This window comes from Chelon labrosus, assembly GCF_963514085.1.
Source record: "Chelon labrosus genome assembly, chromosome: 17".
In the NCBI taxonomy this organism is placed as follows: Eukaryota; Metazoa; Chordata; class Actinopteri; order Mugiliformes; family Mugilidae; genus Chelon; species Chelon labrosus.
Window position 1 is genome coordinate 10,330,468 of NC_140350.1, and position 21,700 is coordinate 10,352,167.

The 21,700-nt window shown below is 44.1% G+C and overlaps 1 protein-coding gene across 1 annotated transcript in view; it reads left to right on the forward strand.

Moving 5' to 3' along the window:
- robo3 (roundabout, axon guidance receptor, homolog 3) overlaps nt 1-21,700 on the forward strand; it is a gene marked incomplete at its 5' end in the record, with an annotated part of 150,698 nt that overhangs the window by 88,762 nt on the left and 40,236 nt on the right. Inside the window, 4 exons of the mRNA XM_084564084.1 lie at nt 17,604-17,761; nt 18,392-18,512; nt 20,143-20,281; nt 21,187-21,314. Coding sequence (XP_084420210.1) covers nt 17,604-17,761; nt 18,392-18,512; nt 20,143-20,281; nt 21,187-21,314 — 546 coding nt within the window. The remainder of the gene's footprint in view (nt 1-17,603; nt 17,762-18,391; nt 18,513-20,142; nt 20,282-21,186; nt 21,315-21,700) is intronic.

Here is a 21,700-nt window from a genome sequence, read left to right on the forward strand (position 1 = left end):
CCAGTTTAGACCTAGCATGAGCATGTCCTGAGTGATCCAGTCCCAGCTGACCAGATTTAGATATATGTGTGTTCACACCAAGCCTTAAAATGCATCTCAAACCACTACTTCTGATACAATATTAGCGTCATGCTCTGATGCATATCACTACCCACATTATTTGAGGTGCAAAGAGGAATATTGTGCAAACAGCTGCTGTGACAAAACAGTGGATCTCCACCTACTGCTGTTTCAGAACCACAAACAGTGCTGCCTTGTGGGCACGCTGTCATGATACAAACTCTGGAACCCAGCGAGCTGCGAGGTTTCTCTCACTCCTCAAAAGTAGATGTCGTTACTTATTTAGAGTTTTTTTTCCTCCGTTCTGACATTACGTGCTGTACATACTCTCACGAAGCTCTAATCTCCGTACAGTAATGTCACCGCTGCCCTGTTAACATTTCTGGTAACATAGACGCCGGGTTATTACGGAGCAAATACGACAACTTCACTCTTAACACATTTCTGCTTTGCGTACATCAGCATGAGCACGTCGCTGATTTAAAACTAATTAGTTCCACTTTATTCATTCGTCTAGTTAGTTAAAAGATGAAAGGGCAAGATATAATTTAAAAGCGTCACGTTACTAATTAACAGAGAATGCTGATTTCTGGCAGTCATTCTTATTTCTGAATAAATGAGACAAAACCCCTATCATGCAAGAGGACGCCAGTTGAGTAGGTGGTCTGTCAATGTGTCCACTACTAAAGGAAAGTGTAACCCTCACCAAATAGATATATCACATAAGAGTATGTGCATTTGCATTCCTCAGTGGTGTTATGAAGTGTTAAAATGCAGGATGTTTAGTAGATAAAGATGAGTCCCTTCACGCTTACATTTACAAATCCACATTTGTGCATTCGGAGTTGTCAAAGTTGTCAAAAAGTCTTGGTTGTAACATCAACTCTGCTTGGTGAGTGGTGAAATCATTTTTAATCTCAACTGCGTGAAGATCATTGTTCCTTTGCGCGCATTCGTAACACTTAGACACTCAATAGCTCATTAGGAACGGTTCTGCTTAGTTACCCCTGTAACAGTTTCCACTTGCTATTACTGACAACGTTTGATGAATGGATGTTTGATGCAGGGACTGTGGCTTTTTCCCAAATATCAGCAGTTGCAGCTTAATCCGAGACTGGGTACCAAGTGGAAAACACGGCGTGCTTAAATTTGTGCTGTAGCTGTAGCCGTCATGCAGCAGTAACAGTCTTAAAAATCTCTTCCTTTGCTCTTTTCAAACAGTATATCACATTACCTAGCTTTAAGAACATATCCTACATCGCTGCATTAAGTGTTTCTTTCCAAAAATGTCTGTTTCATGCCCAAGTCCTATCCTATTTCACGCATTAAGAGAGATTCTTTGATCCTGAAAATGCGCCCTACAAAGTTGCGTGCCGGGAGCAGAGGCCGATTCATGTCAGATGCATAAATGTCAGTCAAGCACAATGGACCTAACGGGCCAGACACCCCTGGGTGGGGATTTGACATTCAGAGTGACTTGCCCAAGTTCCTGGCGGCTTTTTCCTTTTGAGTGTTTTACACCGCTGACGTTTTTATTATGCCTGCTACGTCTCTACTGCCTGGCTTTATGGTTCATGAATATTCACATCAACAGGGGGAGAGGTTCTTTTTCTAAGGTGGAGGGGGTTGAGTCAAGGGATTTAGTTTCATTTTTTTAAACCGTCTGTAAGGATTTTATTCCCCTCCAGACCAGCTAAGATCCAATTTTTGAGGTTGTTTGGAGGTCGAGCCCCCGAGGTTCAGGATAGCAGCTGCCTTGTGGAATTTAGAGAATGAACAGGTGAAGATGTGATAAAACTTCCTCTGTCTGTGTGTGAAGTTTTTCTCAGTGTGCGTGTGTGTGTGTGTTTGAGTTTGAATGTGCAAGTCTTAGTCTTAGTCTGGAAGAACTTTCTCACCTCTAGTAATCCCAGACACCGGTATGGGAGAGAGAGACAGCTGAACAGCGCTCTTACCAACTGGATCCTCCTTTCTCTTTCACTCTCTCTCTCTCTCTCTCTCTCTCTCTCTGTCGCTCTCACACACACACACACACAGTCACAGGTATACACACCTGTCACACTGGTTTTGATCACTGAGATCCCCACGCAGAAAAATGGATTTCAGGGGCTAGGGATTTAGAAATGGGAAAAAGGATTTGAGGGGTTAGAAAAAAATAAAAGTTGCAGTGGAAGAGAAGTTTAGGTTGGGTGGCTCTGAAATAGGAGATAAAGTCACCCACACCCACCCCTCTCTGCTGTCTGCTCTGTCCCGGAGTTGCCCTCTGTCTCTGTTATTAACCCCAGTGCTCTAGAGCCATATGGGTTGTGATAGGAGCTCTGCAGGGCGTGCTGTCATTCACAGTGGAGCGCAGTCCCGTTGCGTTGTGCGTCTTTTCACCTCATACAGCCATTGACCCGCAATCTGTCTGTTTACACCCGAACTGTGCTGGAACCGAGGTGACTGCCCCGCTAACCACCAGTTTAATGAAGTTGTCATGATACTGCAGCAGCGGTTTAATACCGTGCCACAGCGTTGGTGGAAGGAGTATGTTAGAGGTGAAATAAAGCTGATGGAGGCATTTGCTGTATCTATTAACATAAACTGAGCAACGGTTAAGCGGCTGCCTGAAGCTGTTCTCGACTGTTAGCATATTATGAATGAGCCTTTTTTTTTTTTTTTAGCTCACTTTGAATGAGCTGATATTATCTGTTAAGCCATTGTGAGACATCTGCTTGTGTCAAAGATAAGATGATTTTGAGTCTGTCTGGAAGAAAAAGAGGCCGTTGACCTACGCTGAGGTCTAACATTGAAAATTAACCCGTTACTAGTCGATTCCTGGTGGCAATGAGCAGTCCTCACATTATACATGCATTTATATTTCTATATCCTTGTGTTCTTGTGTTATTGCTCTAGCAGATGAGGTGTACATATTAGTCGTAAACATCTTAATAAAAATCTGCTTAAACAGACTTGACTTTGAAGGACGTTTTTGGGGAAAAGGTATTTTCTTGTACTGATTTGACTGGATCTGATTTTGGCTTGGCTGCTGTTGTCTTATTTTACGCCCCTTTTCCTGCTCAGGTGCTTTCTGTAAATACAAATCTGCTTTAATCTGCTGAAATACAACACGGACATCAGTGTAAGTGCACCATGATGCTTCATCATACCCCGATCCTTACTATAAATCAGTTGTGCCATCCTTCATCATTGATAACAACATCTCCTGCCTGTGTTTGTGTGTGTGAGCTCTGAGGTGTGTTCGTGCTTCACTAATGGGATTGCACATCCCTGCCTTGCGGAGGACAGAGCTGATGGTCATTCTGGTCTCAGAAAAAGGGGGATCAGATGGCCGGAGTGAGGCCATGGGCCTCTGGCTTAACCCCGTCTGTGTGATGTGGCCGTCTGCCGGTCACTGAGCCGGGCCCACAAGCCAAACCCTCCTCCAGAGGATAACCATGAATTAATTAGACCATGCTAAAGGCGAGTACAACCAGCGTGTGTGTGTGTGTGTGTGTGTGTGTCATAAAGGGTCAGGGAGACAAAAGCAGAAGGATGAGGCTTCTGGTTGGGGGGGCGGCTTGTGGGGGAGGCGTTGACAACAGGTGGTGTGAGGAAGAGCATTAACCTTCCTCCCCCTATTTAACGACAGTGTAGCACAGGGGCCAGAGAACAATAAGGGCCCCTTGCTCCAACTGTTGTGTCCAATCACACCCCATTATCTCTCCAAGCTGCTGATCACAGCCAGAACACTGGCTCTAAATGACTCGGCTAGCTGGTTGTTTCCCAGCTTCTACATTAACACAGTTTCTATTTGTATGCTCTCATACCATATGTGTGTACGTACATGTGGATATAAACATTCGTCAAGCCAATGGAAGGCTGATTATAGTTTGTGTCTACTAATTCAATTTTAGGTGCTAAACGGGGGCAGAGCCAAATATGGATTAAAAAGACCAATTTATGTGTCTTTTTTTTCTGTCTTGACTGTATTGTATGGACATCTGTATGTATTTTATCACTGAATTGTCTTGATTAAAATTGTGATTAATTGAGAGTCATTAGTCATGGTCTTACAGGATGCAAATGACTCCCTTTTAGAGCTCATTGAGGCCAGCAGTAGCCCTCTGGCGGTACTACACAAGGGTGTGTGTGGTGTGGGTGCGTTGCTGCGGGGTAAAGATTAAGAGAAAGAAATATTAGCCAGGATGTCAGGTTGGAAGCTTATCAGAGACAAAGGAGCTGCAGAGCATGTTCTCTTTTGAGGCAGAATCTGAGCTGGACAGTCATTACCAGCAACGCTTACCTCTCTGTCTCTTATTTGTCAGCTTACATGCTAAAAAGTATTCCTGTATTTGCATGTTGTGCTGCACAGGTTCAAAAGTTGAGCTAGGATATCCCCTAAGAACTAATGATTTAGGGGGGTTGGGTATATATACATATTTTGTGTGTGTGTGTGTTAGCACCACTGCTTTATCAGTGAGTGCAGCCCAGTGTTTTTTAAATGTGCTGCTTATATCAGTCTGAATGTGTCCATAGGGGGCGTCATGATGAATCACAGGCGGTTTTGAATCAAGAGAAAGAGGAACAAAAGAAGGAAAGAGAGCCACAATGAGATGCATCAGCGGAATAGATGAATGCGACGCAAATAACAGATGCAATGACTGAAAACAGTTTGGCGTGACCGGTGCAAACAAGCAAGAAAGGATTGCTTAGAGCAAACCCATCAATGCATCACAAATAACATGTAGCAAGATACGTCCGGGGAGTTTCAGGCATCGTTCGTGACAGACAACGAGAACAAGAGGCCAGCGCAATCAATACTCGGCTCAAACAAATCAATTGAATGCAATCAGAGCGTTATTACCGGGCGGATAAAAAGGGAGGACGTTAAAGCGACAGAGGGAGAAGAATCTTGTTGCCGGTTCCGTCGCTAAGCGGGGAAATCAGAGTACAAGTGAATGTTAAACCAGCAAATGGAGCATCATAAAAATCTGAATGATCTGCAATCAATAGTTTATTGTTGTTATTGAGCCAGTGAGAGAAGTTATTGGGAAAATCATTTCGTATATTGAACAGCATATTGCGGTTATTTATGAGCTCAGTGAAGCTGCAGGGCGTTTGGCAATGGTAACTGGACACCTTGTTCATATCACTGGTCAGCCTCATTTAGTTACGGGGCAATCAAGTGCAATTATTGTGCGCCCACTCACTGTGGCAGCTGGAAACCCAATTTTAAACGTTGTATAACACGTTCTATTGTTTTCTAGCTCATTATAATTACTGGACAAATAATTTTATGCGGTTGGATGAGTCACCCTTGTTATCTGACAACACATTCTGCTTGTGTTATAGTGGACATCTCAGTCAAGTAATTGGGCGTCTTCTCATTGGTGGTGCTCTCAGGTTAAATTTGAGGATGTGTATTGTTTCTGTCAAGAGATTTAAAGTCAGAATTTACTCGGCTGCATCAGCTTCTGGCAGTAAATATCAATCCCTTCTGAATCAATCAATGTTATATATGCATTATGTTAACTGGCACGGTTCCCTCTCTGCATATCAAGTAGGGGCTTATGCTCTTCCCTTGTATGCAGAGGGATGTTTGTTGCCGTCTTATCAGGAGCATGTTTTCAAGCTTCGAGAGCATCTCATTGAGTATAGGCTTTAATGTCAACTTCATTGAATGTGATATACCCCTGTATCATGTCATGAGGTCAGGGTTTGTCTTTCCTCGGGCAACTGACCTGGACCACCCAGTCAACTGGCCGTAATGATTTATCCCTTGTCACGGCAGATGAAATCTTTACACCTGCCAAGTTCTCCCACATCCTCACTGGCTCCTTGATTTACATCTGTGTTCACTTCTGTCATGATTTGTCTGGTCCCTACTTTCTGCTTTGACTGGTAACAGCTAAATAACTGCTCCAAAGGAAGTTTCTCACTTAAAATTAACTGCAACTTTTCAAGAGACGCATTCACCTTTTAATATTTGGTATGGCAGAAGCAATGCCAGGCAACAGATCTCTCTGGTAAAAGGGTATTTCAGGGGGATTTAGGCATATTTGACCCGTGTGCAAATGGTAAATACGAGGGCGAAGTGCTGTGGAGAATGCTTATTGATTTCCACTCGTGTTCATTTGCACAAGATTCATTTCTCCTTAAGACGCGCTCCCACCTCTGAGTTAGAAAAGGTCAGCGAACGGGGGGCTTAAGTCATTCAAGTGGAGCTAAATGGATTTCTCTTCCAAGATCCATCTGTTTTTGGAGTTTGTTGACAGGGTGGAAAATTGGAACTGTTGCACTTCCCTCCCCCAGTCACACCAACACCACCCCCTCCCTGTTCGGTTCAGTGGTATGATGGGGCACGGCCATGGCACACTTAACAGGGTAAAAAGTGGGCACTGGGCACCAGGCAGGATACAAAGCCTGACCATCTGCTCCAGCTATGTGGACACATTTGTGTATTTTTGAAACGCAGAACTGCCGCATCAGTTGGACCTTGGCCACAAGTTGTTTTAGTGGACAGAGGCAGCTGACAGCGGGTCAGCTGACACAGACAGGCTGGCTCACCTCCAGCAGAAAGATGCTGATGTCAGATTGATAATTCACCTCCTTCACCTCTCGGGCACGGCTGTGATGCAAGAAAAGTGGACGGTGTCAGTGACTTAGCAGTGAAACCGCACATATGCAGAAAATGACAGGGCTCTGTGTAAAAGTGTGAGCTTAACAGCACTGCTGAGAAAGACTGAAAAGAAATACGAGTTAGTGAGACAGCATAGAGGAGTGCTCACAAAGTTGGAAGCACCTGTCAGAATACTCCTGCTCTATATTTTGCTTTCAGGCATTTATTTCCCCTGCAAACATGTCAATGTATGTTTTTCCCAGAAATGCAAGAACAAGCAATTGTGCTCGAGTGCTGACTTGAAATTCAACATCGCGCCATGTCGTGCAACAAGAAATTGGCATTCAGACCAAAAAAAAAAGAGCTAAAAACAATGCAAAGGTTTGTGTAGGTGTGGCAGGCGACACTAGTAAGTACAACCAAGGAAGTCCAGTGTGAGTGGTGCAGGAATAATGTTAAACATATAAGACAACAAACACAGTCACCAGATGCCAACTACTTGGAATACTTTCTGTTATGTTACCTCAGTTTTTTCTTAGACAGCCCTGCATTTTTATGCCATTGTGTTTTTAATGTCATTGCCCCAACATTCACTAAAGTGAACAAGGAGGTTGTTTTCTTTGATATAGTGCTATTGTTGGTCGGAGCACGGCCTAAGTAGCCCTCATAAAAATTTCACTCCAATTGCCTTTTTGTTGGAGGGGAATTCTTGAGGGTGCTCACTGCCAACATCCCACCGCGGTGGTCAATAATTAATGGGTGCTAGGTGGGAGCGCCCATTGTTTATAGACGCCTCTGTCCAACCTCTTCCCCTTGAGGTCGAGTTAAAGAGTGTTTCGGGTTTTCCAGATGGGTGAACTACAGTAGCCTTGAATGGGCTGGAGGGTCAGCCGAGGGCAGTGCAGGGCAGGCGAGTTGGGGGGGGGGGTGATGGGTGGACGGGGGGGCTTTGATTGCCTCACAATGGGCTTCTCAGCAATTCTCATTGACCTTCTTACCCCAGTACTATAGGCCGCACGACGTCGCCCATTACTAGATTAAAGTAATCCTCTTTTCAGGGCCAGACAATCGCTTTATTAGCTGACCACACACAGGATCCTCGACCACCTCTGTAATGGTATTGTCGTGGGGGACCCACGGGGTCCCGGGGTGGGGTGATATTGGTGGAGGGTGTGCAGACGGAGGATTGTTGTTTCAGCTCTCCTTAGCAGTGCCATGCATACATTAGCTCACTTCTACTTGTTTAAACCTCACACCAGCCATGTGTGTGTGTGTGTTAAGGTAGGGGAATGAACTATACATGAAAAATACCTGCAAACTACCCTCCATACCTCATGTTCCTATCACATATTGGTTGACATATTGCTTGAATTACAAGATTAAGTCAAGATTAAGTGCGTGTTTTCCAAATCCACCTCCTCCTCCTCCCTCTCCTCCTCTTTTTTTTTTTATGACACGTAGTCCAGATTTTTTGCCTCCACTTCTTGGAACGTCTCCACTCGCTTGTTTTTGCCAAATGACTCCCATCAAAATGCCGTTTTATCTCCTCTTTCTCAGTCTCTAAAGGCATGGCGCGTTGCCAACTGATGCAAAAAAAAAATAAAAATATGTCCTTTAAAACCCACTCCAAGATTTCTTTCTGTTCTTACTGACAGATCTTTCTTTGTCAATATGGCATAAGCTATTTATTTTTTATTCATGCCTGTCAATCAGGCGTGAACGGACTCGCCAGATAATGCATTCAGCTTCATGGGCAGTCTTAAGCCGCTCGAGCTGAAATACTTATTGTCAAACAGTTTGAATATTTTATGAGTAGCTGGGGTAATTTAAGGAGATGTGGCATGTGTACATCTCTATCATTGACATCGCGGTGCTGGAGAGAGAGTCATACATTTACTTTTGAGTATCAGGGCTTAGGGATGCATATAGACACACCGCCTAAAAGGTATAAACCAGGATCAAGAGAAGAGCAAATTCATAAGATTTGTCTGGCAGAATTTATGACAAATCAATAGTTGCCCCCTCTTCTTTCATCATCAAACGGGTATTTTTGTCCACATACGCAGCTTCATTAAGTTGATATATTTGACGTGGACTGAACATTGAGCACCCATTCACCTTGACCGTACTCTGTCTAACGTGGCGTTCCTCTTCAGAGGTCATGAGTCATCAATTCCAGTTAAAAGACTAAAGAGAAAGAGAAATAAGTCTTAGCTATAGCGTTTTGATAATGTCATATTATTGATCCATGCCAGGAAATTGTTTTTTTTTTTTTGTTGCTCTTCACTGTAGGTGAGAGTTCAGAAGTCATGGTCAACTACTCAACATCACCCTGGAGCTGGAAACAAACTGTCTTCCCAAGGGCACTGCAGCAGCTTGGATGTTTGTGACACTAACCTGGGATCTCTGTTTTAAGGATGTCACACGTGCAACTAGTCTGAGTGGTTTCTTATTGCCTTCTTGATCCAGGGAACTTAAATTTTAAACTATGTTTGGACTGCACGTTGTCGGGGTCCTGGGGAGTTTTGTGTATCCCTCCAGGAACTGTAGTAATAAAACACGCAGGCGAAACTCCATGACGCTTGCACACAGGCCCGACATGGTATGCCAGGGGAGGTTTGCGGTGGATTAGCCTCAGGGTTGCTGGGTGGATGAGCACAGCCAGAACAGCAGCACCAGCTCAGAATTGGGATGGGAATAAACCTGCTGCTGAGCAACATGTAGGTGCACAGTTGCCGTGCTGGGAGATTGAAAGGATTTACACTCAAATGAGGACAAGTGTGTGCATGAATGTAAACCCAGGTTGGTGTTTACAGTAGACTGGCTTTATTCATACCTGTGCACAAACATGGAGAATTTTCCTCTAGTCTCAGTTGTATGGTATGGGACGAGTTGGGTAGGGGGCTTTGATGTAAGGAGTTATTTTTTCCCGCCAAGTATTCTTTTAACACGGCACCCTTCTCGACTTCGAATATGGCTATTTCAATCAAACGGGCCTGGCATGCCTCAGGCTTGTTCTGCTGTGTGTGCACGGGTGTTTGATGGGAAAGGAGGCGGGGGGGAGTGAAGAGCGAGCTCTTTAAAGTATTGACTATGAGGCCCATTGCTATATAAATAGCATACATTCTTATGTATTTTTGGCTTAACAGGACCATCTGAATGGAACTACTGTACACCCATCACAACATACAGTATATAGTTTATGTAATGTGCTGTTTAGATATGCTTAAATCCAAATGGCAAAAGCTGACAGTTCTTACCGTTGTCTTGTGGCATCTCTGTCACTTCTATGGTGTCATTTCCAGGATGGGAATGTTAGCTACAGGTTTGGCTACGGCGGAGTCACAGTCTTCACATGTTGGGGTGGTGGAACTGCATGTAAAAGCCGGATTTATTAGTTTTAAATCTGTCTTCCAGTGTGGTCGCAAACGCAAATAATTCCATCCGTGCATTTTAAGAACTAGCCAGAACCAGAACCCAATCTTAACCTAGCAAATGATCTTGTTTTTACAGTCATAATGTCACATTTACCCCTCCACATTTGTCCGCTAACCCTCTGGTTTGCGGACAATCCGATCTACCTACTGATCCACAGCTTCCCCCTGTGTCAATGTTGCCGCTAAACGTAATTTGTGGCCTTTTAGGACAAACCAATCTCAGCTCTCTCTGAAGCGAAGTGAGTTTGCTTGTATGCCCTACAAGGTGGGAATCGGCTTAAGTTTCGCATTTAAGCTCCAGCGATCACTGGTTTGAGGCATCTGCGTTTGTATCATACATTGTCATGGATTATCAGGCAGTCTTGTAGACTCCCAGTTATTTTCCTAAGACTTACATAATTTTTTTTTGCCCCGCACTGACTGTGTCAAATGTACCTCCATGTGAAGCATGAGTGGCTTAAACACATAAGCTTGTTGTCACATGACTGCAGCTCATTGCTAACAGGGTGCCCCTGAGTGGGCCCGATCAACCTTAACCTCTCTACTTCAGCATGCTTACGGGCCATGTGCTTCATTATAACTCACGTACCGTACACACACACACACATACATGCACGTGTATTATCTGGGTGTGATAATGAGTGCCTCCTGTGCTGTTCCACTGATGCATGTGGGGCCCACCGTCATTTGGCTCCAGTCTTTGCCACTGCCAAGTGTCGCCCCCGTCACCACCCCACACTCACTACTCCTCATCCATCCTTAGCCCACTCCCCCCCCTGCCAACACGTTTGACAAGACACTGCATAGGGACCAGACTTGGGCATTTATGAGCACTTAAAAAGCCGTGAAACATGGCGCCTTGACAGATAACCTCATCTATTTTTTTTTTCTCAGCAGCACAGGGAGGTGGGTGGTGAGTGATTTCTCACATTTTATCACTTAATTTAATTTCAGGCAGCATTTTACATGTAACAACAGCGATAACATATTTTAAAGCATTGTAAACAGCGCCGGAGCGTGACATGAATATTGAACTGAATGTAATTTTCTGGGGCTCGCCTGATGATTATGTTGTAAGAAGTTGTTTATCTATGCTAATAACAGGCTTATAATCTGCTTGTAATGCATCACAGTGACTAGTGGATTTCATTTCATTTATCTGAGCCCGGTAGCTAATAATTGGTTTGTGAGAGGTTTACTGTGAGAAATGCAGGGGCTCTTCACGTTAATGTTGATTTGTACTGCAGAGATTTTCTGTCAGCTTCCGGCCAGGATCAGTTTGGCAACCTCTCCGGCGCTCCATTAAACGGATTGTTTGAATTTTTTTTTTTGTTTTAAGGTCTAGTTTCTTCACTAATCACACAGATGAAAAAAATCTGAACATTAACCTCAGCCTTTAGGGTCTAATTTTTGGCTGCTAAGCGTGAAAATCATCTTTCACCCCCTTGTCGCCGTAGCTAGTGGGAGCAGCTGCTTTTCAACCGTCAGCTCAGGTTTGGTGGTGGCAGCGTGGAGGGAGGGAGGGCTCTAATGTGACGATACCGGGGATTGGGTGGGTGGTTGATGGGGCAGCTGTTGTGGCTGCTAAATGGACTCAGCTGACGGGACTAAGCGGCAGGGACCGTGCCGGCGCGCTAAGTATCGAAAGAAAATGGAGGGAGTGAATTTATGGGGAAAAGGGCATCAGACACTGATGATCAGGTTATGTGCGTGAGCGCGCGCTTGAAGGCTGGAGCGAGCTGGGGTACTTAGGCCGAGAAGGTGACCCCGCTGGACTCGAGGAAGGAGTAATTGAAATGCCCTCTCGCCGTGATTCACATTCATTTAGCTTTAGCGCTGGCTCAGTTTTGCTGTCGGCCATATGAGCATTTCCAGAAAGCCAAACCATGTTATGTCATTTACTCAAGGCCATAAAATACTCTCAGGGCAAAGAACCAAATGACAGCTCCATAAAAAAAATGGAATTACACTCTAAAGCAAGTTGTTTTTTTTCGAGGGGGGACTTTTCAGGCCAACTGTCAGAACGTGTTGATAAAGAAATGGCGGGTTTTGTTCAGTATGTGTGTCTCCGTGTGTTGATGCACTGCAGGATGGGGTGGGGGGGGGGGGGTTACAATCTCCAGTCGGCATGTATATTGCACTGAGCTGATCATATTCGATGCAGACAGAGTAGTGCTGTATTTGCTGCTACAGCTGCCGTGCAGCATATCTGCCTGAGTGTCTGTGTTTGTATTGGGTGGGTCGGTTGGGGGGGTTGGGGCTTAGCGGCAGCACGGACATCTGTCTCCAACTGTCCCTCCCATCACCACTGACAATCCACACACACACACACACACCAATATCCTGTGTGGGCCGTTTTATCATGGTGTAATGGTTGATAGGGATCGGAGGGGGTCCACTCTGGATAATGAGAGTGGTTGATAGAAGGTGACTTCTGATGGGGGCCCCCGTTGGGTCTGAAAGCCTGGACAGATATTGCCCTGGGGAAAAGGCTGCACCTATGGAACAAACAGAAAAGCCATATCTGTGTGTGTGCGTCTAAGCAGGGTTGATAAAGGGATAAGAGGGATGTTTGTACTTAGGCCAAAGGAGCAAAAACATCAGTGCGTTTTTGCGTGCGTTCTCACTAAAGCAGATTGCTTCATGTCGGGACGAGATGTAAGCCGACGGACTGACAGATGACCAGCTCAATCCACCACAACAGAGCTTGAACCTGAGGACACTTTCCCCGACTCCCCCTCCCTCCACCCCTCCCTGCGCCCCGCCAGCCGAGGGACTATCCGTCATTCTCTATCCGCCATCTGAATATTTATTCTTGGGGGCGCTGTCACATACACGCATGCAGTCCTTGGAACATTAACGACAGCGATAAAGCCATGTAATTAAAAGTGAGCCAGAGCTTGCCCCAACGGTGTTTTTATGTCCAATTAAATGCTCAAATGATTCCCTGGTATACAGCAGGGTCCTGATACTTGTGCACATGTGGTATATCACAGAATTCTAGCGACCGCCGACAACTACGAGTCCCGTACAGTCACACCTTTGGTTTGGTTTGGAACAGATTAGCTTCTGCAGTGGTTCAATGTTCGGTACGGTTTCAAATCCATACGTCTAAGTCTCAGGCTGACGAATGCTGCGTACAGATGGGTGCCATTTATTTTTGTGTTTGTCACTGTGTAAATATATAAGTGACAGGAACCTGACAGATTGCGTGTTGGTTGCATGTAGGAGTGAGTGGTGATTATGTAAATGATTTGTCAGAACAGTGTTTTATTGAAATACTTTGATTTCTAGAAATTGAAACAAAACACTGAGGAAACTGTTTTAGTATTGTTTTACCTGGCGATTGCTTTTTTTAATTGTGTTGGTCAAAATTTACCCCCAACCCAAATGGGGTATTTATTTAGATACCTTGTCTTATTCAACCAACAGCCCATAGCATAAAGATGTTCAACTTGCTTTATGCAACAACAACACCCACATCACTCTTGCATCTGAGCAGCTGGATCCCGAGAACGTTTGACATTATGTACTGTATCTGTTTTTGCTTTTCACAATGAATCGAGTGACGAAATTATATCATTAATCCTGTTAAGCCCACATTGCCACAACGTTGTTCATCACTGTCTAAAGAATAAAGTCTATACTAGTAAAGCTAGCATAGTTTCAGTTCTGAACAGATATGTTACAGCCGTATCTCTCACCTTGTGTGTAATACTGTGTGTCTGTTCCCTGATTAAAGCACACCGTTCTGGCCCAGTGGTGGGGATTACTCTGGCTTTGTTGAAGGGGTTTAAAGAAAGGGTCAAAGTGCACACACTTAATATCGGCCCCCAAGGGCCGCATGGGTAATTGCCAGTGCCTAATAAACTTCCAGGGACCCCCTTTTCACTCAGATATGGAGAGTGGGAAGGGGCAGAAAAGGAAAGATCAGGGGCCCCTGGAGCCACGATTTCAGAATGGTGTGTGACAGGTCATCGAAGCAGTCCTTTAACCCTGCAGCATGGTAATTCGGGCCGAGGGGGTGCTGTCATCTGTCCTCTTTCCTTCCTCGCTTTGCGTGACGGGACGGGTTCCTGAACAATTTAGTCGGGTTTTTGTAATCTGCTGCGGATGGTGATTGGGATAAATGTCGGCAGCAGCTGTAGACGAGGCCAGGAGTGTGGTTTAGAATATCATTCCAGGATTGGAGGGGCCAATGGGATTCGGAATGCTCTGCGGCAAAGTAATTGGCCATCAGGATATGGGTCTGACTGAAGCTTTAATTTCATTCCTCTAAGAGACATAGATAAAAAAAATAACATTAGAACACAGTCGTTCAGGGGGCAAATAATAAATTGTGCAGAACTGTATTTTATCAAGGCAAAGGCAGGCACAGGCTCTGTTAGCTAATGAGGAAATGAAAAATATCCAGGTCTCTCCTCAAAAGCTGATGTGCCTGTCTCCTATGACCTTGATTACAAACAAAACAGGCTGATTTATCCGCTCACATACACGCCCACACTCAAAGAGGACGCCACGCTATCTTGACAAGAAGAGAAATGAGTCTTTGTGGCGTGCCTGACACTGGGATGCCACGAATTTACCACACAAAACCAGGTATCTCAGATAAAGAGATGTCCTCAGAAGTCCGGGTGTAAATAAGTTCCTGTGTAGAGACAGATAGCTGTATGGATGGCGATGATAATGGCAATATCCTGGGCCTTTCTTGGCCTGTCTGTGCTGTCGTGAGGGGCGATGTCTCATTAATCAGATGAGGCAGTGATCCTCCCTTCATGGCCTGTGACACAACAGCGACATTGCTGCTGAAAGACATACAGAAAATGCACAAACACAAGTGGACTTTACCACCATTTAATCTACACTGATATCAGTATTGACACTGAGAGCAAAATACCTCGGCATCTGATGAAAACCATTAACACATGCAGCCATGTGTTAACATTATGACCACCTTCTTAATATTGTGTAGGTCTTCCTTGTGCCTCCAAAACGGCTAATGTTAACCACAGCTCCATACACCGATCAGGCATAATATTATGACCACCCTCCTAATATTGTGTAGGTGCCTCCAAAACAGATGTGACTCATCAGAGAATGGACATGGGCCTTCTGAGGGTGTCCTGTGGTGTCTGGCAACAGAATGTTGTTAGTTGGGGCCTTTGGGTCCTATGGGTTGAGGGGAGAGGCCTCTGTGGATCAGGCTTGTTCCACTGCATCCCACAGATACTTGATCAGTTTGGGATCTAGGGAATTTGGAGTCCAGGTCAACACCTTGTGCTATTTTTCATGTTTTTCGAGGTTTTCCTAAACCATTTTTGTGTGTGTGTTTGTGTCAGGCTGCATCCTTCTGGGGATGGCTGCTGCCATCAAGGAGTGTCATTGCTGTGGGGTAGGAGTGTCTGGTCTGGTCTAGGTGGGTGGTACATGTCTAAGTAACATCCACATGAATGTGTGGTCCAAAAGTTTCCCAGCAGAGCATTATATTGTCACAAGATGGTCAATGTTATTCACTTCTCCTGTCAGTGGTTGTAATGTTGTGGCTGATGGTGTAGCTCAGGTATGGAGGATTCTGGACAAATCTTGAATCTTGAAAACTGTCCTTTATTCTTTTAAATCTTAGGGCACTGTTTGTTATGCTGTGGAAAACACACTTCAAAAGGACACACACTGAATTGACTGCATGACAAATAGGAGTTACAGGGATATTGGCCCTTTTCCCCTCAGGGTCAAATGGGATTGAAAAGAGTAATAGAATAAAGAACTCCTCAAGAAGAAGGGCTGTTTACAGTACATGCAGTATTACCCTGTGGTAATGAAACTGTTTTTGTTGTAACTTAAAGAAGAAATACAATCTACTTCTGTCTCGTCTTTACCTTAATCAATATGAGTTCATCCATCAGCCCTGCCAGTTCAATGATGTTTTTCAAAGTAGCAACCATCTTGTTCTTATTGGAGTGCTTCTCTATGCAATAAATGTGCAATACTAACTCAAACAATTACATCATTTCCACCCCTCGGTTGGAATATGTAAATGTAACTGTTAACACATTTGATTTCAGCCTGAAAGGTGACAAATAATTCAGATTGTTTGTCTGAATTACAAGATGAAAAATGAATAGTATTGTTATTATTCCTTTCCAAAACATGACAATTGCATCAATGAGTTTGTTGGGCGTGGCATTGTAAAGGCGTTTGGGCTTTGGTGTGAATTTGGAAGTCGGTTTCTGACTTGCACTTTTTAAGGCGAAGTAACCCACATTTTTTTCCCCCTCTCATCATCATAACAATCTCAAAACCCAATCTTTGCACACTCAGCGGAGACATGAGTGGAATGTTATTATATTAATGACTCATTGATCTCATTAGCCTGATCTCAATAATGTATGCAAATCAGGCATGCTGTGTTTGATTATGGAAACTAATTTCTACCCTTAGCTTCAAAGGCAACTTTATGGAATATAAAGTTCCATAAAATTATATTTTGACAGAGTTGCTGCTGAACCTTTTTCTTAATAAGCGCCTGAAGAGACTGCAATGTAAAAAGAAATTTTGAGCAGATTTTCTCTTCAGGTCAGTTGGGGCGGCTTTTTGGCGGTCATCCTGGCCAGACAGGAATGGCATAGAAACCATTTCATTGTTTTATCCCCTTAGTAAATCCCTTGAGTGGCTTAGGCCAGACGTGTAGCCTGCAGGCCTGTATGGCGCTGGCCTCTTCCTGTTACACCAGTGTTGTCAGTACATCATCCCAGAATACAAAACCATCCTCCACATCTGTAAGCTGAGAGGTCACAAAGCTCCAGAGACAGAAATGAGAAATAAATAGGCCCATGCCTTCAGGTAACAGCCACAAGATGTTGACTACAGAGGAATAAATTTGAAAGGAGGTGCTGTGACCCAAAGACAAATCTCTAATGTTTTATGAATAGACTCCCGGAAAGCAAACGAGAGTGAGTTATTTTCTCAATTTTTGTATTCAAAATAGCTTCCTGCCCTTTACATAGTTTATTTATCTGATGTATTCTAATGTGATGTTTGAATTGTGACTTTTTTCCCTGTGTGCGTCTGTGTGTGTGAGAGTCAGATTTAATAATTTATCTAGTTTGTTTGTGTTGGCTACACGGGCCTTCATTATTGATGTAGCGTGATGCTGCACACATGACACCGAGTCAATGAAGACCTCAGGGATGCCTGTACACCACGTTAAATTCTTAGCCATATTTTATCAGCAGAGTCCCATCATGCTTTTTGTTATTCAGCTCAAACGGTGAAAGAGGATTTTATTTGCATCTTCTCTGGCATTCACATTGTTTGGTTTTGAAGACCAAATGTCAGCGCAGAAGTATTGGACTCCGTGTATGCGTTGTCAGATGAAAGAACGCATGAACGTGAGCAGAATTGCAGCAGCACTGAAAGCACGCAAACTCAGATAAAAGACAGCATCATCAGCAAAGAAGTCAACACTCATTCTAACCATGTCTTCGCACCTTTGCGCTTTTCCAAAGTTCTGCGAGACGACTTCCGTCAGACGCCCAGTGATGTGGTCGTGGCGGCAGGAGAGCCGGCGGTCATGGAGTGTATCCCTCCCAGAGGCCACCCTGAGCCCACCATCTCTTGGAAGAGAAACAACATCCGGGTCAACGATCGAGACGAGAGGATTACGGTAAGTTGGCAGGTGGTCAGTGCAGAAGGTTACAATGTTGAGAGAAGTAGTCTCCAACTTGCTAGATTTGTGCATTGTGTTTTTTGGGGGGATTTTATGGTGGAAGGAAGTTAGCTTTGATTGTTGATGAAAGGTCCTTGATAACGTAATGACTGTTGGACTGCAGTGATTGTTCGATTGAATTCTTCATTTGCCAGGACAAAGCCTCCTTCTAGAAATTCTGTCGCTCCCACACAAACTTTTGGATATAACAAAACCAGGCTTGCACACTTGCTATTTGCAAGCATACCAGCGCGGTACATGCCGACACCGAATCAGTGCAGCTACTTATTACAAATTGAGCAGTGGAAGATGTTTCTATGGCAATTGGCCCGGAGCTAGAACCATTGTCAAACTATGTCGGAACTAGCAGGGGAGCCATCTGTCATGACACGCACTGGAAATGACGGAGTGGCTTCTCTCTTGACTAACATGCTTCAATATCCTGTTTCCAATCTCTTTCCATTTGTCTTCTTTCTTCCACCTCCTCCTCCTCCACCACCGTCTCCTCTCTCCTCCCCTCCTCCACTTACCCTTTTATCTATTTCCTCCTGTGCCTCTGTCCCTCTTCCTCTCGCCTCTCGTTTTCAGATCCGCGGAGGCAAGTTAATGATTTCGAACACCAGGAAAAGTGATGCTGGCATGTACGTGTGCGTTGGAACCAACATGGTTGGAGAGAAAGACAGCGATCCTGCTGAACTTGTGGTCTTTGGTGAGTCATTTCACTGCATGTATGGTGTAAATGCAAATAGTATCATGGCATAGGAAACACACAGGAATTACAATGATCTGATTCTGCAATAGTACATCTATTGTTGAGGTTATACAGAATAGAAATGAGAAGAAATATTCAAATAACACTGTAAATAATTTGAGCTAATGGCTCATCTTTTGGAACTGGTAATGGATTGGAAATAATGATCCATTGTAGCTTACTAAATGACATTTTATAGGTGTTTTAGTAACAAATTTGTAGAGTTTCTTTGTTGTAAGCTTCATAAATTGGTGCACGTATCATCTTTTTTCTGTCTCTCTCTGGAATTTTTCCATCCTCGGCTGATGTTGCAGCAGAAGATGACCCCCCCCCCCCCCCTCCCCCCCCCCCCGCCCAGTTGCCCTCTGCTTTGCTCTTTTGACCTCTGAGCCCTCTCCTCTCCCCGATCCTCCGCTTTCCTCTCGGCAGCGCAGCAGTGTTCTCAAAGCGTGTATCGATCCCGGGAAACGGATAGAAAATTGATATTTTCTTTTCGGCCCCCTCATGTCCTCCATCACCACTGCTACTGCCACCACCTACTGTATACGTTGCACATCGTAGTGCAGCAGTAAACCTAAAACCTAATTTATCCATTTGTGAATCCAGAAAATGCATGGTCCAGCATTTCCCCTAATATTTTGTATTGCTGCCAGGTGGAAAGTTGGAAAGGTAATGGCCACTGCACATCTGCACAGATTTTTCTTTCTGCTCATCCATTTTCTGCCCCTTTTTCATGGGATGGGTAGTGGTGTCAGCAGACTAAGCAATATGGACTAGACATCCCTCTCAGCAACCCCAGTCCACCTGGGGGATTTGTCTGGCTTCTTAACACGTTTCAGAACGGTTTATGATCATAATAAGAGCTTACAGTGCATACTTGTCAGTATGTCGGTGGTGCATTTATTTTCTCAGCATGCAACTCAATATTATCCTTCACTTGCGTCAGGCCTGTAACTTCTCAATGTTTTATTGCAAAGATTTAATAACATTTGGTGGTCACTAAATTATAGTCTGTTCTGTTGCATCATTCAAAAAAATTTAAAATTTAGTCACATTTTTGATCAGTACTGCCGATAACAATGAATCCACGGTTACTGATTATTGATCCCGCACATGTATGAACGTGTTTTTTATCCTGGATCTTTTTGATTTTCTCGTTGAAAGTTTGGTATGAAATCTCCCAAGCTCAGCTGATCAAATATTAAGGCTCAAATTGAGCTCTGGTGCAATGCAGTGGACATCAACTTTCCCACACAGTTTTATACACCTCGCTTCACCCTCCTAACCTCCTGCAGCCTTTTCTTCTCCAATACTGACCATGCTGTTTCCTCCATATCATTTACGTTTATATTTTTTAATCTTCAAATGGCTTTTTTATTGTGTTCATCCTGAGCTGCTTCTTGACTCAGTCATAAAGAGCACGTATCTGAGTTAGCGTAGACTTTATGACAGCTCCACTCAGTCTGGTGATTCCATCTCACTTTCTTCATTTACAGGTGGTTTGGTTTATTACACCTTTCTTTTTTATGATTTTTTTCCCCCCATGAAGTAGCACCACATGAAGCTTCTATTTTCTGTCTGATTTCAGAGAGGCCAATGTTCATTAAGCAGCCGGTGAACCAGGTGGTCTTGGCAGAAGACATGGTGGACTTCTTCTGTGAGGTGCACGGAGATCCGACCCCGACTGTCCGCTGGCGTAGAGAGGAGGGGGAGTTGCCCAGGGGCAGGTACGCAGGAGGCAGCACTCAACGCTTTGTCTGCTAGAGCTGCACCACGCATCAGGACAATCTGGCAACAAGCAGTGTAGCCCAGCAGCCTCACATTAAAGAGCATATCTGCATCTCTGCTGTTCCAGTTGAGATATTCTAAAAACATTTTGTGAATAAAATGACTCGTGATGACTCAACCATACCTTATTCCGAGTAGATGAATTCCCACTGCTTTGATTTTTTCTCTTTTTTTTTTACTAGGCGATGTTATTATCACTTGTGGATGTGTAATGAACAATAAATCAAAACAAACCAGTGCTCCAGTAGAGGTGGATAAGTGTGACTATCAATAAAACAAAACAAAAACAAAGTCAAAATGACTGAGCTCTGTAACATGTTGCAGAGACATCAATTTGAATGATAAGGAAATGTATTTGTTTAACAGATGTGTAGCAGTGCCACGAGACTGTTTCTGTGCTTCTTGTTCTGCCAGAAAGAAGTCAATGCCATGTAGTGTTTGCATCACGACACCGTCAGAGTCTCTCACTCTTATTTCGATGGTTAGATTGGCTGAAACTTTAATGATCCCCCTGGGGAAATATGGTAAAATATTCCCCCGTCGTCAGCAGGATTCAGGTCTGCGCAGGGATGAATGTTTTGTCTTGACGTATTGCCCTGTGCAGTAAACACCTGCTGCAGGTTCAAGAAAGAGCCATTTTGTCTTTTAAAATCACCTGTTGGTAATTAAGACATTGATCTCACAATTTCTGCGTTAAATCAGTTTTGTTTTCAGGTAGTAGAAAAAAACAACCTTGTTCATAGTCTGGCCGTGCATTCATTAAAACATTTAAATTCACTTCCATCTGGAGTTTCCAGAACATAGAATCAACACATTTTATGCAACATCTTGTGTCTCTTTGCAGATCTGAGATCCGCAGTGACAACAGCCTGCGTCTGACTCAAGTGCGAGCTGAGGACGAGGGCACTTACACCTGCGTGTCAGAGAACAGCGTGGGCAAAGCCGAGGCGTCGGGTACCCTGCAAGTGCACGGTAAGACCCAGAGGACGCTGCTTCACTAACCATGCGCACAAACACAAAGGACTTTGTCAATAAAATTTCCTTTTTCCCTACCAACCTAGTTTTCCATTCTGCTGAAATTACAGCTACAAACTGAATACATTGATTTACAAATCAATGTTTGCAATGCAATCGTGTTTTTTTTTTCTAAATAGCACGAATGCTCTTGTCCTTCTCCGCTTCAACAAATGTGAAACTTGAGGAATTCTGTGCTGGCAGAATCTTTCACTTTTTCGACAAATTGGATTTTAACACTGAATTCATGAGTAAATTATTTGCACAGACGGACAGTTTCACTACGATGCATCCCAAAATGCCCCCATCTCGCCAACCAGCATGCTGCCCTTTTCCTTTGCGGT